We start from the raw sequence: 12917 nt of genomic DNA on the forward strand, positions 1-12917 counted from the left end.
CAGTTATTCGCAAAGTCGTACAATGCTCGAGCAAGAGTTCCAATGCACCAGACAGGCTAGGAAACTTCGGCAGCTCCCAAGAAGAGTAGTGCGGAAGGTCCAGAGAGGACAGTTCTATTGTTACCAGGGGAGCAATGCACTCTGGTCTCCTTTGCAGAGCCTTTGTAACAGCCTGTATGTGATATGTATTTGACACCTCTTTCGCGGTCATGCCAAGTGAAAGGTATGAGTCGACCCATTGGGGTTCATCGATTGACGGACAGAAATCTAGTTCTAATTCCCTGAGTCGAGGCAAAGCCGCAAGAACGGATGACAAGACATCTATGTTCTTATGGTTCTCCAGAATTTCTTGTTGATTCTCGCAAATGGTTCGGAGCGTTTCATAAATAACCATATATGGAGGGCATTCATCCGCGGGGTAGCCGCAATCATATAGCTCTTTCGCTTCCTCCACGTAGCTTTTTGGAGTAAGCATTTCCGACTTGAAGGTTTCAAAGCTTAGAATATCTAGTGGTACTTAGTTTGCCTCATCATAAATACTCTCGAGCCACTTACCCGGTTTGATTAACTCCGGAACCGTATAATTCAAAGATTTGACGTGCAGGCGTACTACTGAGTGTCTGAGCTGTTGGAGTCCATCAAGCCCAGCTTCTGAGAAGTTGAACCTCACCCTGTAAAAGAGGTAAGGTAGGCAAACATCTCGCAGCCTCCTATTCACGAGCGAGAAAGCCTTAATTTCCCAGGATTCAAGACTTGTTAAGATTAGATGTAGGATTTCCGTAGGCAGGGCCTGAAGGTCTGGAATTCGTCCGTCCATTATACCACCAGCACTCATCTGGGAAGCAATTAATGCGTCCGGGTAGCGAGTATAAATAGTCAGATGGCCCACTTTTCTCAGGGATCCTCTGAAAAGTTCACGTTGCAGTGTCACTCATGAAATCTTATAAAAAATAGTTAATACACTATCCCTGGAACGATTTTTTATGGTTGTCTGAATGAAGGAGGAGGAATAAGGAAAGTCCCAGAGCAATATCAAGGTGGCAGCACCGACAAGTTTGGCGCATTGTCATGGCTGTAGAGTGCTGCGGATTTCTGATCTGGACATCTTTAATGAAACCTTAGCGCCGCAGTGGTTGATCGCGGGCCCGACCCACAAATTAGCGCCACAGTCACGCTCGCTGCAGTGAAATAGCGATTTCATTGGACATTGGCCGAAAGGGAATGAACTCGGAAGCACTAGCGCCTTCAGCGCGACGCTGGTTTCATATTACGCATTTCTATTGGATGGAACCTGATGCCCCACTTCAGCGCTTCAGCACCCTGTCAGGCAGACCTTCAGCCTCAGAATGCCAACAACAACAACAGAGCAAAATCGGCCTCTGCGCCTATCTCCACTCCATCAACAAGGCCGACACCGACGCCTGCCAATGCGGCTACGGACATCAGACTGCTTAACATATCCTGCTCGAATGCAGGAACTGGATGGATGAGCGACATCTGCATTTATAGCCGTACGCTGCATAGCTGCCACTAAGGCTGGAACAGTCTATGAATACTACTACTACTACTACTACTACTACTACTACTACTACTACTATTACTACTACTACTACTACTACTACTACTACTACTACTACAACTCCGTCCCAGAAACAAGTCCATCCTAGGGACAAGGACGTCCTAAATAAGTATATCTCAGGATCAAGATAGATATCTCCTAAGCCGCAAGCCACACAACCGATCTGGCCTAAAGCCCGTGAAGGAGATCTGATCAGGGTTCTAAGCCTGCGTCTGACGCAGGCTCGTGGTCTGACCACCTACAAGGTCGGAGGGGGCGGAGCAGAAGCCTAAGGTGGTAGGCCCAGACACTGAAGACTTGTGTAGTACGACTTGGAGCGTAGGCCTATTGACGTAGCACCAGAAACGCCAGACCCTGCGCCTTCGACCAGGCCGGTCGTCAGACGGCGGTCGTACGACCCCCGCAGACGGAGGACCGCCAACTGGTGTCTAGGGCAGGTGCAAGACCCAGACGGTCATCTGCCTACATTGCTGCGGCCTGTCTGGTCTGCCGACCACCCCAATATTACTGGAGTCTTCACAATTCCACTTCGCGTGCGATCGACCTTATTGTGTCTTCATCCATCCTAAGCTCTCCCCCGAAATTCATAAAGATTGTATTCGTGTCATCTTCAATTGCCGCCTCGAAACACTGTGTCGGAGTAAGTTTCCGCAGGTTCTTATCATAGAATGTGGCCTGCCGGTCTCTCGCCTCCTTCCTTGCCAGTTGTTCCACCTGCGACGGGTTGGACCGATCATCAACGCGGACCTCATAAGCCACCCTCCAACGTCCGTTCTCATCTCGGACCCGGAACACAATAGTAACAGGTTGAGAATCTGCCTCTGAGCGTGCCCGACTGGGCCGCACATCCTGCGGCGGTCCGTCGGCTATCCGTGGTGTTATTTTTCTTCCACGTCGCTCTGTCTTTCTTGAACTTGCATCCTTTCGCGTTTGTACGGGACCAGCCGACGGGGCTCCGGTGTTTGCTTTTAACCGTTTCTCAGGATGATAAGGATTGTGCCATTCGCTCCCAGTAGACTTAAATATCTCTGCGACAGACGCGACAAGATGCCGAGTCACCATTAGATCCTTTCCAAAACTCATAAGGACAGTAAAACTACCGTCGTCAATTGCGGCGCGAATGCACTCATTAACGGCAACTTTGCGTAGTCGACCATCGTAAAAGCGCGCATATTGGCTGGGATCTCGAGCATATCGTTCGGCGATGATCTGCGCATCAGCGAGTTGAGTAGGGCTCACAGTGACCATATCCATCTTTTTCCATGCCTGTCGCTCGTAGACATAGAATGTGACTGTGACCCTCCGCTCCGGTGGCACATCACTGGAAAGACCCGCAGGCATGCTTCCGGGGCGAAGAGGATCGGGAACTTCTAGGGTTGGTCTTCCCGGATCCTCTTCCACTGCCTGGTCTGTCGGTTCTTCCAGCACAGGAACATCAAATAGTAGATCCTCCCCCTCCTGCCTTTCAATTGCCTGGCGCTGAGCCTGTTCTGGATTGGGTAGATCCGCTCTGTGTCGTTCGGTCTCCTGTTGAGAAAGCCCCGGTTTAACAACACCCACCGCGGTCCCACCCCCAACACCGTCCAGATTATCAACAGTGGCCGGCTTCAATTCAGGAAGTTCCTGCATTCCAATATTGTCGGGAATCACACCTTCATCACCCAGCTGGCTTCCCTCTTCCCGTAATCTTGTAATCAGGCTCGGCAAGTCAGCGGGGAGCTCAGTCACAGGCCGGGGGGCATGATCCTCCCTGGCCCCAGATGTTTGTAGCTGAGTAAGAGCATCTGCGCGCTCCCGAGCCACTCGATCTCCTTGGTGGACTTCTTCACCCGCTTCCGCGATGAGCTCAGTTCCATCCACCATTTGCTCTCCTGCTATTCCTTCCTGAGCCTCAGCTGGTAATGGTCCTCCAGAAATATGTTCGGGGTACTCCGGCTCGTTGACTGGACGGGTTATTTCCTGCTCCGCGTGCTCTGCAATCGGTTGCAACGGACCCAGACCAGACCGTTGCTCAGCGCTTGGCTCCGAGTTTGTCATGCCGCCCTCGGCAATCGATTGGCCTTGAGCGGCAAGTGGTTTTGTAGTCGCTTTGCGGTTGCCTTTCTGTGTAGCATCATACGGTTTCCATGTTGTATCCCTACTCTTTTTTCGCGAGGCTGGCGGCGTAGTGCTTGACTGGCGGGATAATGTAGTTGGCATTCCAAGGCGATCTTGCACTGATTGGTTCTGCGCCGATGAGTTCATGTCCTCGTCCATGTCCACCCCACCTGCTCCCTCATCCAGTATACTTGACATATCCGTATCGCGCGGTGCCCCTAAGGTCAAATGATTCACAGCAGCCGCGTCCTCCAACACAGGGCCCCCATCCGCTGCTCGGCGAAGTAGGTCTTCTTCATCGATCTCTGTACATTCACGTTCCTCACTGTCAGAATCCATTCCTCTACTTGCTGCTGGCTGTTGTTCGACATTCTCCGGTCGGGGTTGATCTTCCGCGCCAGAGCTATCCCAATACATATCCATCACCTCAGAGATAGTAGATGTCTCTCCTATTGAACTTTGAATGGAAGGCTCTTGGACGAGAAGTGGGCCGTGCTCTACTGCGTGTTGTCTTTCTTGCCTCCGATGTTGTTCTTCGGGAATTTCCGACCGATCCCGCCGGCCATTGGATGACCCTTCATCAAAGCTGCTTCTCGACATGTGGTCGTGGGCCGATTCCGATTGTAATCTCGGCACATCGGTTGGGACAAACAAGGGTGAAAGAGGGTCGTTGGATGATGATTGCCCCAGTGGAACACTTTGGGAGGTTGTTGCGGAGGACTTGCCGAAAAAGGCGTAGTAAACGCTTCGTCTCACCTCCAGGGATGAGAGGTTTCTTTGCAACACTGTCGCCGAGTGTAGTGTGTCCAAGAAGATATGCGGGCTGTCTAGTTGCTGGGTTTGCTCCTGAGGTATTCCACAGCGATCCTTTAGCTTAATTACTCGACTAGTGATATGTGCCACTGGCGCGGCCTCGTTCGGGATAGCAAGCGCAAAACAACCAGCAATCTGCTCGATAAGAGACTCGAAGGCTCCGCTGTCATAGTGGTAGTGATCCGGCTTCCGTGCTTTGAGCAGGGCAGCCCGGGCAATCTGGTGGTCGGGTGATTGTCTTATGATGGTCTTGACTGGTGGAGTACGAAATCCTAGCTTCTTGGCAAGCGCGGCCATAGCATGGATAACGCTCTCGTCAGCCTTCGCTCGCGCCTTTGCCCGCGTAGGGTTAGCCTTCGGGCCGCCCTGAACGTCCTTGGCCATCTCCGGGTAATGTCGCATGGCGTACATCCAGATTTGACGATATCCAGACGTTAGACCCTCGTCACTGGATCCAGGTTGGCGACGGAAAGTAGTGTCAGATGTCTGGATCAGACAGCCATGATCGGCACGGCGGGATCGAAAACCGTGGACCAGTGCACTACGAACCGTGGGGCGTTGCTTATTGAGAACAACCAACCGTTTCACGGCATTGGCGCAGAGTTCCAGATAGTTAATATCTCGGAAGAAGGTGTGAAGGGATGGTATGATGCCGTCACACGCTGCTTGCGACCGTAGGTTTTTCCAGATGGTGGCACGTTCGGTCCGACTGAAGTCGGAAAAAGCCTCACCGCTGAGGATTTTCCCCTTCACTGTCTTCCGATCAACTGTGGATGCCCGAGGGGCGTACAGCTGCAGCGTGTCCACCGTATGTAGGTCAATACGGGCCATCTGAGTGCGGTCATGGTCGACAAGCGTTGCCCAGAAATTCTTCACATGTGTTAGGTAGTGAATGAGTTCCTAGGACGATGAGTCAGGGATAGCCTTCAGAGAGCGAGGAGTGGAACCAACTTCATCACACTTTAATGCCATGACTGTGTTCAATGACCCAAGACTCAACCCATTCCAGAGCCCAGGGATTGCAAGTAAAGCGTCAAACGCTGCACAAAGATACGTGTTATCTTTGGAAGTGAGCTGCCTTAACCGCTTGGCTTTATTCGGCGACAGTCGGCACCACCAACGGTTTTGAAAGAGCGCATTGCTCTCATGCTGATACTGACGGATTTTCCGGTACACCTCCCCATCAGTTGGTGCTTTTTCGTTCGCATATTCATCGACGAGAGCGGTCCGTAAATCCGGGCTGATGTCTACAAGCGAGGGTTAGTACAGGTGAGGAAATCTTGCGTCGGAAAGCAGACCATCCAGATATAGGTCAACCGTCCACCACCGGTCAGATGGGGCTAAGGTTTCCTCAGCAGCTGTGAGTCTATGTTGCCCATGGAGGCATTGCACTTGGTGCCCACGAAAAGAAAGGTGGGGGTATTCCCGTTGATAAGTTTTGAGTTCTTCAGGGGTCAGTCCTGCGCCACGGCATGCTCTTTCAAGGTGCCGCCTGGAAACGACAGCAGTCACGTGATTTCGGATGTCGAATCTTTGGCAACCATCCTTGGCAAATATATTATGTAATCGTTCCACATTTTTCTGGTCAATCTCACGGCTCATCAATGGCTGGAGAGAGATTTGGTCAAGGTCAATCTTGGCAGTACCTTGGTACTTGAATAGTCGTTCTGCGGTTAGTTGCCGTTCGGTATCCGTTAACAAGTCCATACCTAAGTCCACAAGTGACTTCGGCGTCTCTTCTAACGGTGTTCGAAGGTAGAGACGGAACTATTTATGTTTAGCTGAGCTCCAAGTTGACGTTATGTGGCGCTTGCTTGTATGGGCCTCGTGCGGTGGTTGCGGGTCGAAACGCTTCAGCGCTTCAGCGCCGTCTCCCACACTTCAGCGCACCCATTTGAATGACCATATTTTTCCATAAAGGAGATCTCGATCCAGACCTGAGACCGCCAGCAATATTCATCTTCTTGCCCTAAAAAGAAATCATATCTCGTGTCGAAGGCATCACATACCATGGATGACCGGCATCTCACACAACTTTACGCCGAGTCTTTCAAGGCCCAACGACCACTTTCTCCAACGCCCACTACAGTATCCGCGCACAAGGAGTTTCAAGGCCAAAGTAACCATAAACTAACTAAGGGGAGAAAGCAACAGGAGAAGCCAGAAAAATCTAAAAATCCCCTCTTCGGCCCCGCACAAGATGTTCGCCAGAGTAGCTCCCAAAGTGAGCGCCAGACAGCTCAAGCGCCCGTTATTCGGAGAGGGTCACCCTGGCACATATTGAAAGATCTTTTTACCTGTGATCTTGCAGGCCCCGTCTCTATTGCAGTCCATAAAAAGGGCCCTTCCGAGGTAATCGCGGTCCGTGCATTCTCCAAGGAAAAGGCAGATGTATGGCTGCAGGTCATCCAGCAGACCCAACACCCCAACGTCATCTCTGCGACCGAGATCTTCAAGGACCTCGGCATGACATACTTCATTGTTGACGACCTGCCTCTGACGTTGGAACACCTGGTCGCCTGTGATATCTTCCCGTCTGAGCTTCAGCTGGCTTCTATCCTTGTACAGGTACGGATCATCAGTCACAGCAAGCGAAAGGCACTAACCCAGAAAGGTACTTGATGGGCTATCACATTTACTGGAAAGGGGCTTTGAACATCAGTCCTTGATGTGCTCCAATATCCTGCTGGGGCAAAATGGGATTATTCAAATTGGTACAGGTCATTCCGATCCCACTTTTCCACTTGCTGACAAACATGACAGCCGGTTTGGAGCACTGCATCGGGCGCCAGCCAACCCAATCTCAGGCCCAGACCCTCCGAGCCTTGACTAATGTCACGATGTTTCTCATGCAGAAGTATCTGAAGCCAGACGGTGTGATTGGGATCGATGGTACTCGTTGGCGGTCGGACCCCCTGGAGTTCCTGTCAGCAACCGCATCGGTCGCGACCATCCAAGAGTTGAGAAAGGTTAGCTAGCCAGCTTATCTGCATTTTTGGTATCTTACAATGAACAGCATCCCCTTCTTACCAAGCACCGCTGGTCTGCAGGCACATTGGTCGGGCTTGCCCGTCTCTGTCTCATCACCACACGCACATTTATAACAAAACCATGGGTGCAGAATTGAACAAGACAGAGGTCAAGGACATGCCTTATAAAGCCGAGATGTGATCACTCTTATACTTTAGATTACTTGATTCATGTAATTTGCAGTTAGGTTATCACGCTGGAAGCCAATAGCATTTCTATAGGATTCAGATTAGTTGAAGTATCGCACGTCATACCGAAAGAGAAACCACTCCGCTAAATCCAAACAGCGCGAATAACGAAGCAGTGAATCGAAGGTTAGAAATCACGGATAATATCAGGTATCTTCTTCTTTGCAATAGATTCGGCATCCATTGCCTGCCATATGTCTTCAGTCATCTGCTCCGTCCAAGCTTCCTGGTCCGCTGCAGAGGCCGAAGCTAGTTGAGCCTGTCGGACAGTTGCATCAGTAATACCCCGAAAAACCCCCCGGAGATCGGCTATAGACGCTCCAAGCATGATTGCCTCTACCACAGTATCTAAAGAACGCAATAAATGAACAGTACCCGGCCGGGTTCGCAAGACAAAAGTTATAAAAATATTGAGTTGGGGGATTGTGAAATTACTGTTGATACTACAGGTCCGAGTTAGTTGAGGAGAGCGGAGCCGCCGCTGGGGGACATACACAGTGTCTATGGCATCAGCACCATGCAGCAAGACACCAGCTCCTAAGCATGCTACAAGCATCCAACATCGCTTTCCTGGTCGCTTATGACAGCCGGTGATATTGTCACGCCGAGACTTCATTCGCTCTGGTGTATTGGGCTCCTCCGGGCAGGCGTTGAGAATGAATGTAGCAACGGTAGCCCCCAGCTGACCATGCTTCTCCAGCCAGGTACAGTTGAGATAAAATAAAATCTGTGCGATGCGCTTCGCGAGGGGACTAAGGACCAGTGTCTTTTCCTTGACGGCTTCAAGCAGTCTGTAGTACTTCACGGCTCCCCCTTTGCCCTTCCATTCGACGGGAAGTCTGAGCGCTTTCAATGAGGGCAATATACCAGCTTCGCTGCATTCTAGTAATGGCTGTAGCAGTCTAGAAGGTTCCTGTGCGAGGAGACTATCTTCTGCTGAGAGGATCTTCTCAATTTTAATCTGCTCGAGGAAATCTGTGCCATTCTTACCCGCCCTGCCCGACTGCAGGTATCGGAACCTACTCTGACTCGGGATTCTGAGTCCCTGAAGAGTACATGACTCTTCCGCCGGGGGGAGTTAACATAAGACGTAGAGGGGGTTGGATAAGATGAATAAATGGCATCAGACCCAAAGGGTGTAGCAGGTCCCGTGGGAGTCGTTTCCAAGGATGCATAAGGGCTGTCAGTTGACAGTGGTGTGCCAATGGGCTGGTGTTGTGTTATCCTGCCGTTAGAGCTTGTCAAGGGAGGCGAAGCGACAGAGAGAGGGGGTGTCGGATAGGCTGCATCGGACTTGGGGGACGTCACAGCCCCTGTAGGCGTCGCTATATACTCTGGGCTAGCGGAGTCGGCCGTACTTTGATCTTCCGGCTACGCTATTAATTGGTCCCATATTGAATCAAACTCATCAACAGCATGGGGATGAAGGTTGTCAGGGTTCGACAATGTGTGATCGCTGGTCAGCAAGGAAGGATCAATATAAGCGGGCGGTGCACAAAACGAAAGATCTGTGTTATAGTTTCCTATGGGACCAACGCATGGTTAGACTGAATAAGAACGGAAAATTAGAGATGGACACAAACCAAGTGATTCTAAGGGGTCCACCTCAGCATTTGATCTGTTCTCCTGCACCTCAAAGCTTTCGATCATCTGGGCCTCCTGAAGCAACTGAAGAAACCAGATTAATTGGTCCACGCTCAGTTTCCGGATATCGTCGAAATTATTCAACTTTAATAAATCTGAAGGGCAATATACTTACATCGGCGCAAGTGTCCTCATTCAAACTAAGCACATCCCTCGGATGAATCTATAACGCAAGATGTGAGCGGTTTAGAACCACAGACGAGGGTGCACTTACAGGAAGAGATGACATTTCAGCGGATCAGTCGCAGAGAGAGTAGGATAAATAAACGAGAGCAGTAGCAGGTTGTAATAAAAAATGGCTAAGGTTGTAACGGAAGTGATGCTGTTCGGTCGGAAAAGACTGGAGAGGAGAGGGTGGGGATGAGTAGAGGCATCGTGGAAAGGGGGGGGAAGTAGCTTCTATTTATAGGCAGTAGGAGCCAAAGTCACCCTTAGAAAGTGAGTGTTGCAAAGATGGGTAAAACGGTCAAAAGTGTTCAACAAAGAGAGCGTCCTGGAGCAGAATCGATGGTCGTTGTCGAGAAATCGTGGCCTTGGCCACGAGTTCAACGGACTTGCTTGCGTCTGCTCCACCGACAGGGTGCCGTCACTGATCGGTTCCTGCAGATCAGTCCAGGCTCTCAAAAAGACAAGCAAACAGGTACATTTCCATATTAAAACAAAAATTACAGGTCCTTCCCCCATATTCTTCTCTCTTCTTTCCACAAACTGCCGCTTGAGTCATACCTGGGAGGTTCCCCTCCAACTCCTCTTCCAAGCTTTTTTCTCGCTCTTACACTTGCACGCCTTTTTTTTTCCATTTTCCATTTTTTCTTTCCATTTTTGGTTGTTTTTTTTTTTGTGGTTTTTTTCCCCCCCCCTTCTCTTTTTGCTGCAAAACAAAAACCTCAGGCGTTCACTGTGAAAAAAGGCCTTCAGTTTCGGTCGACCCGTGAGTGCCCTCAACTTTCTCGGCTCAACTCGGCATTTGGCCTTAATCGGTGCTGGGCTGATACTCCAACTCTGAGAGCTGTACACCCTGTTGCACACACGCTCGTACAACCTTCCGTATGTGATCCCGAAGGTCGTCCGTTGCAGAGACTAGCCAGGACGGTTAGCACGTATTCTGCGTGGGAAATTTGGAACCTCACCCATCACCAATGTCCGACCTTGCTCATCCCAAGTGTTGGGCAGTCTCTCAACCTGGTTGCCAGATGCCTCGAGAGAAATAATGCTTTGCCAATCAGGCACTTCCTGGTAAATATAAACTCGCTTATGGCGGCCAAATGGTAATCCATTCTGCTCAATGCCGTCGCTGACGTAAATCGAGATATGCAGTATCTAAAATAGTAGTCAGTGTCAGCCATAGGTAGAATCTCCAGACGTCTATTGCATACTCACATAGCCGTCATCCATGATATCATCCTTCAGGAGGTTATTGATTAGAGACAACGCAGGGGTCATCTTGTCAACAGATTCTACCTGCCACACTAAGTGTAGCCGACGAACCTGGGAGGTGCATGTGTTGTAACCGTAGATCATTTTCTTTAAGTATGGAATGGCCACGGCGATCCCAGATCCGCTAGCCAGCAGCAGAATACTCTCATAATTACTAACTTTCTCACTCACTCCATGAGGGCCAGTAAACAAAGCCAGGAAAGAGACCGAGCTCCCCGCAGCAGCAGGGGCATGGCGAAGTAGGTCTGCCGTGAAACCACTGCATGGCTTTACTAGAAGCTCTACTGTATCTTGCTTGCCTTTGGACCACGACGTAACCGTGAAAGGATGAGTCTGCATCCACGAACATAGGCTGACGGAGGGCATCCAGAGATTGATATACTGTCCAGCCTGTACTTTGACCCGCCGAGGCAATAGGACGCGAATATGGACCGCGTTGACCACCAGGCCTTCTTTAGATTCCATCGCGCTGAATGACACGATAGCCCTGGGGGTACCGTTGCCTGCGAAGAGACCGTTATTATACAGAAGGGTTATTAGCTCTAAAAGGAAGGTCAGCACAAAAGTTCCCACAGCAACAAAGAGATATATTTTTGAAGAGGCGCTCTGCAATGGAAGATGCTGCCAGGTCCCATAGACAAAGAGTCCGGCGAGAATTTGGTGTCCTCGAAGAAAGACCTCGTAGGACCATTGACGAAACCATGGAATCGAATGCAGGGCAAGGGCACCCAGTGAGATTGCAGCCTGTCACGGGTCAGCTAAAGCGGAGTGGCAGGAGTCTATGAGCGTACAAGCATAGTAAAAAGATTTTGCTGTTCGCGGAGTGGAAACGTAAAGCCCTGGCCCTGGACTGCCGCAATAATGTGGAATGATAGCAGGGCAACAGCCATCCAGCCAGTAGCCCGATGAATCTTCCGGCAAGAGTTCCATTTGATACCAAGGAGGTCCGCCAGGTAGGCTAGGTGGATAGTTGATAAAGGGAAAATCAAGTTCACCAGAGCCAACTCGCCAGCCCGGCGGCCAGCACCAGTCAACGACTTGATTCTGAAGAAGAGAAGAAAGATGTTGATTGCAGCATATGATAAATGAAGAAACACACCGGCTCTGGTCCATGGACCCAAGAACCGATGCCTACGAATAACAAAGGGTAGCGTCAGATGTTGAGACACAATGAGGGAAAACAAATGTCCACACCCGGCGAGTAGAGAGATGGTCCGGATTAACAAAAGAACAGCAAAAATACCGCCAGCGGTAATAGCATAAATAACTAATGGGTCCATTCTGCGAAAAGGAGAGACGGTTAGGGGAACAAGGCAGCATGAATAAGGGTAGGAGGACATGCAACACAGACACCCTTTATAGTCCATGAAGCTATGGATGAGGGGTTCCGCGCTGAAGTGCGCTGAAGAAAGGCGCCTTCAGCAGACAAACGAGAGCTCCCTCATTTCTAGTCGCCTGATAAGGACTTCAGCCCAAGGCAAGAATACTTAAGAACTCTCGATCTCACGACTTCTGGGGCTCTTTGAAAGCATTCTGCACGGTACAACGTTTGCGAAGCACGAAATGTCTAAGACAGAACAGAAATCTTCCTGGGTCAAGAAGCGTCGTTCAGAGAGTAGCCGAGCAAAGTCACAACAACGTCAGCGACGTAAGAGTGGGCTTTTCAAGAAAGCGGCAGAATTCAGCCTGGAGTGTGAATCCGACGTGGTTGTTGCAATTCGGATCCGGAGAACTGGTCAGACATATATCTTCGATTCATCGTCGCAGGAGGAGTGGTTAGAGGCACTTCCTAGATTGGTACTGTACCCACCGTGATATTGGGTTTCTACGATACTATCTAACTCCACCCCTTAGGCTGTTTCCTATCCCCCTCCAATCCATCAGACAATAGAGGATATCGTACCCCAGCTCGGGGAGCATTCGCCATCATCTCCGGTTGCCTGATCCAATATGACTAGGCATACAATCGCGAGGCCTAAGCATCATTATCACTTGCTCCTGACCTGCTTCTTCCTTCTCTTGGGAGGTATCCGTTCATAGACGCAAGTTTCAATCCATGTGCTCAAGGACGAGGGCTTCAGAAAACGGAGCTAGTTTATATTTGGTTAGATCGTTTCGTTTTGTCTGCA

At 50.3% G+C, this 12917-nt stretch overlaps 6 protein-coding genes across 6 annotated transcripts; 3 read left to right on the forward strand and 3 right to left on the reverse strand.

Moving 5' to 3' along the window:
• Nucleotides 1-1294: 1294 nt before the first annotated feature.
• N7525_002878 (uncharacterized protein) lies at nt 1295-1667 on the forward strand (the record flags this gene model as incomplete). The annotated part of the gene is given in 2 exon segments (XM_061212512.1): nt 1295-1511; nt 1525-1667. The coding sequence occupies 2 exon segments, from the start codon at nt 1295-1297 to the stop codon at nt 1665-1667; spliced, it is 360 nt and encodes a 119-aa protein (XP_061069533.1).
• Nucleotides 1668-2095: 428 nt separating this feature from the next.
• On the reverse strand, nt 2096-6501 carry N7525_002879 (DUF3723 domain-containing protein; the record flags this gene model as incomplete). The annotated part of the gene is made up of 4 exons (XM_061212513.1): nt 2096-5389; nt 5441-5736; nt 5788-6256; nt 6499-6501. The coding sequence occupies 4 exons, from the start codon at nt 6499-6501 to the stop codon at nt 2096-2098; spliced, it is 4062 nt and encodes a 1353-aa protein (XP_061069534.1).
• On the forward strand, nt 6500-7467 carry N7525_002880 (uncharacterized protein; the record flags this gene model as incomplete). The annotated part of the gene is made up of 2 exons (XM_061212514.1): nt 6500-7103; nt 7253-7467. The coding sequence occupies 2 exons, from the start codon at nt 6500-6502 to the stop codon at nt 7465-7467; spliced, it is 819 nt and encodes a 272-aa protein (XP_061069535.1).
• Nucleotides 7468-7834: 367 nt separating this feature from the next.
• N7525_002881 (uncharacterized protein) lies at nt 7835-9580 on the reverse strand (the record flags this gene model as incomplete). Its single annotated transcript, XM_061212515.1, has 5 exons — nt 7835-8710; nt 8731-9078; nt 9313-9435; nt 9467-9514; nt 9566-9580. The coding sequence occupies 5 exons, from the start codon at nt 9578-9580 to the stop codon at nt 7835-7837; spliced, it is 1410 nt and encodes a 469-aa protein (XP_061069536.1).
• Nucleotides 9581-10324: 744 nt separating this feature from the next.
• On the reverse strand, nt 10325-12068 carry N7525_002882 (ferric reductase family protein; the record flags this gene model as incomplete). Its single annotated transcript, XM_002558497.2, has 4 exons — nt 10325-10431; nt 10482-10671; nt 10732-11532; nt 11580-12068. 4 exons carry the CDS (start codon nt 12066-12068, stop codon nt 10325-10327), a joined length of 1587 nt encoding a protein of 528 aa, XP_002558543.2.
• A 283-nt stretch (nt 12069-12351) lies between these two features.
• Nucleotides 12352-12732, forward strand: N7525_002883 (uncharacterized protein; the record flags this gene model as incomplete). The annotated part of the gene is made up of 2 exons (XM_002558498.2): nt 12352-12585; nt 12643-12732. 2 exons carry the CDS (start codon nt 12352-12354, stop codon nt 12730-12732), a joined length of 324 nt encoding a protein of 107 aa, XP_002558544.2.
• Between the last annotated feature and the right edge of the window lie 185 nt (nt 12733-12917).

The sequence above is a fragment of the Penicillium rubens genome (genome assembly GCF_028828025.1).
Source record: "Penicillium rubens strain IBT 27055 chromosome Unknown utg000002l_segment0_segment0, whole genome shotgun sequence".
Taxonomy (NCBI): domain Eukaryota; kingdom Fungi; phylum Ascomycota; class Eurotiomycetes; order Eurotiales; family Aspergillaceae; genus Penicillium; species Penicillium rubens.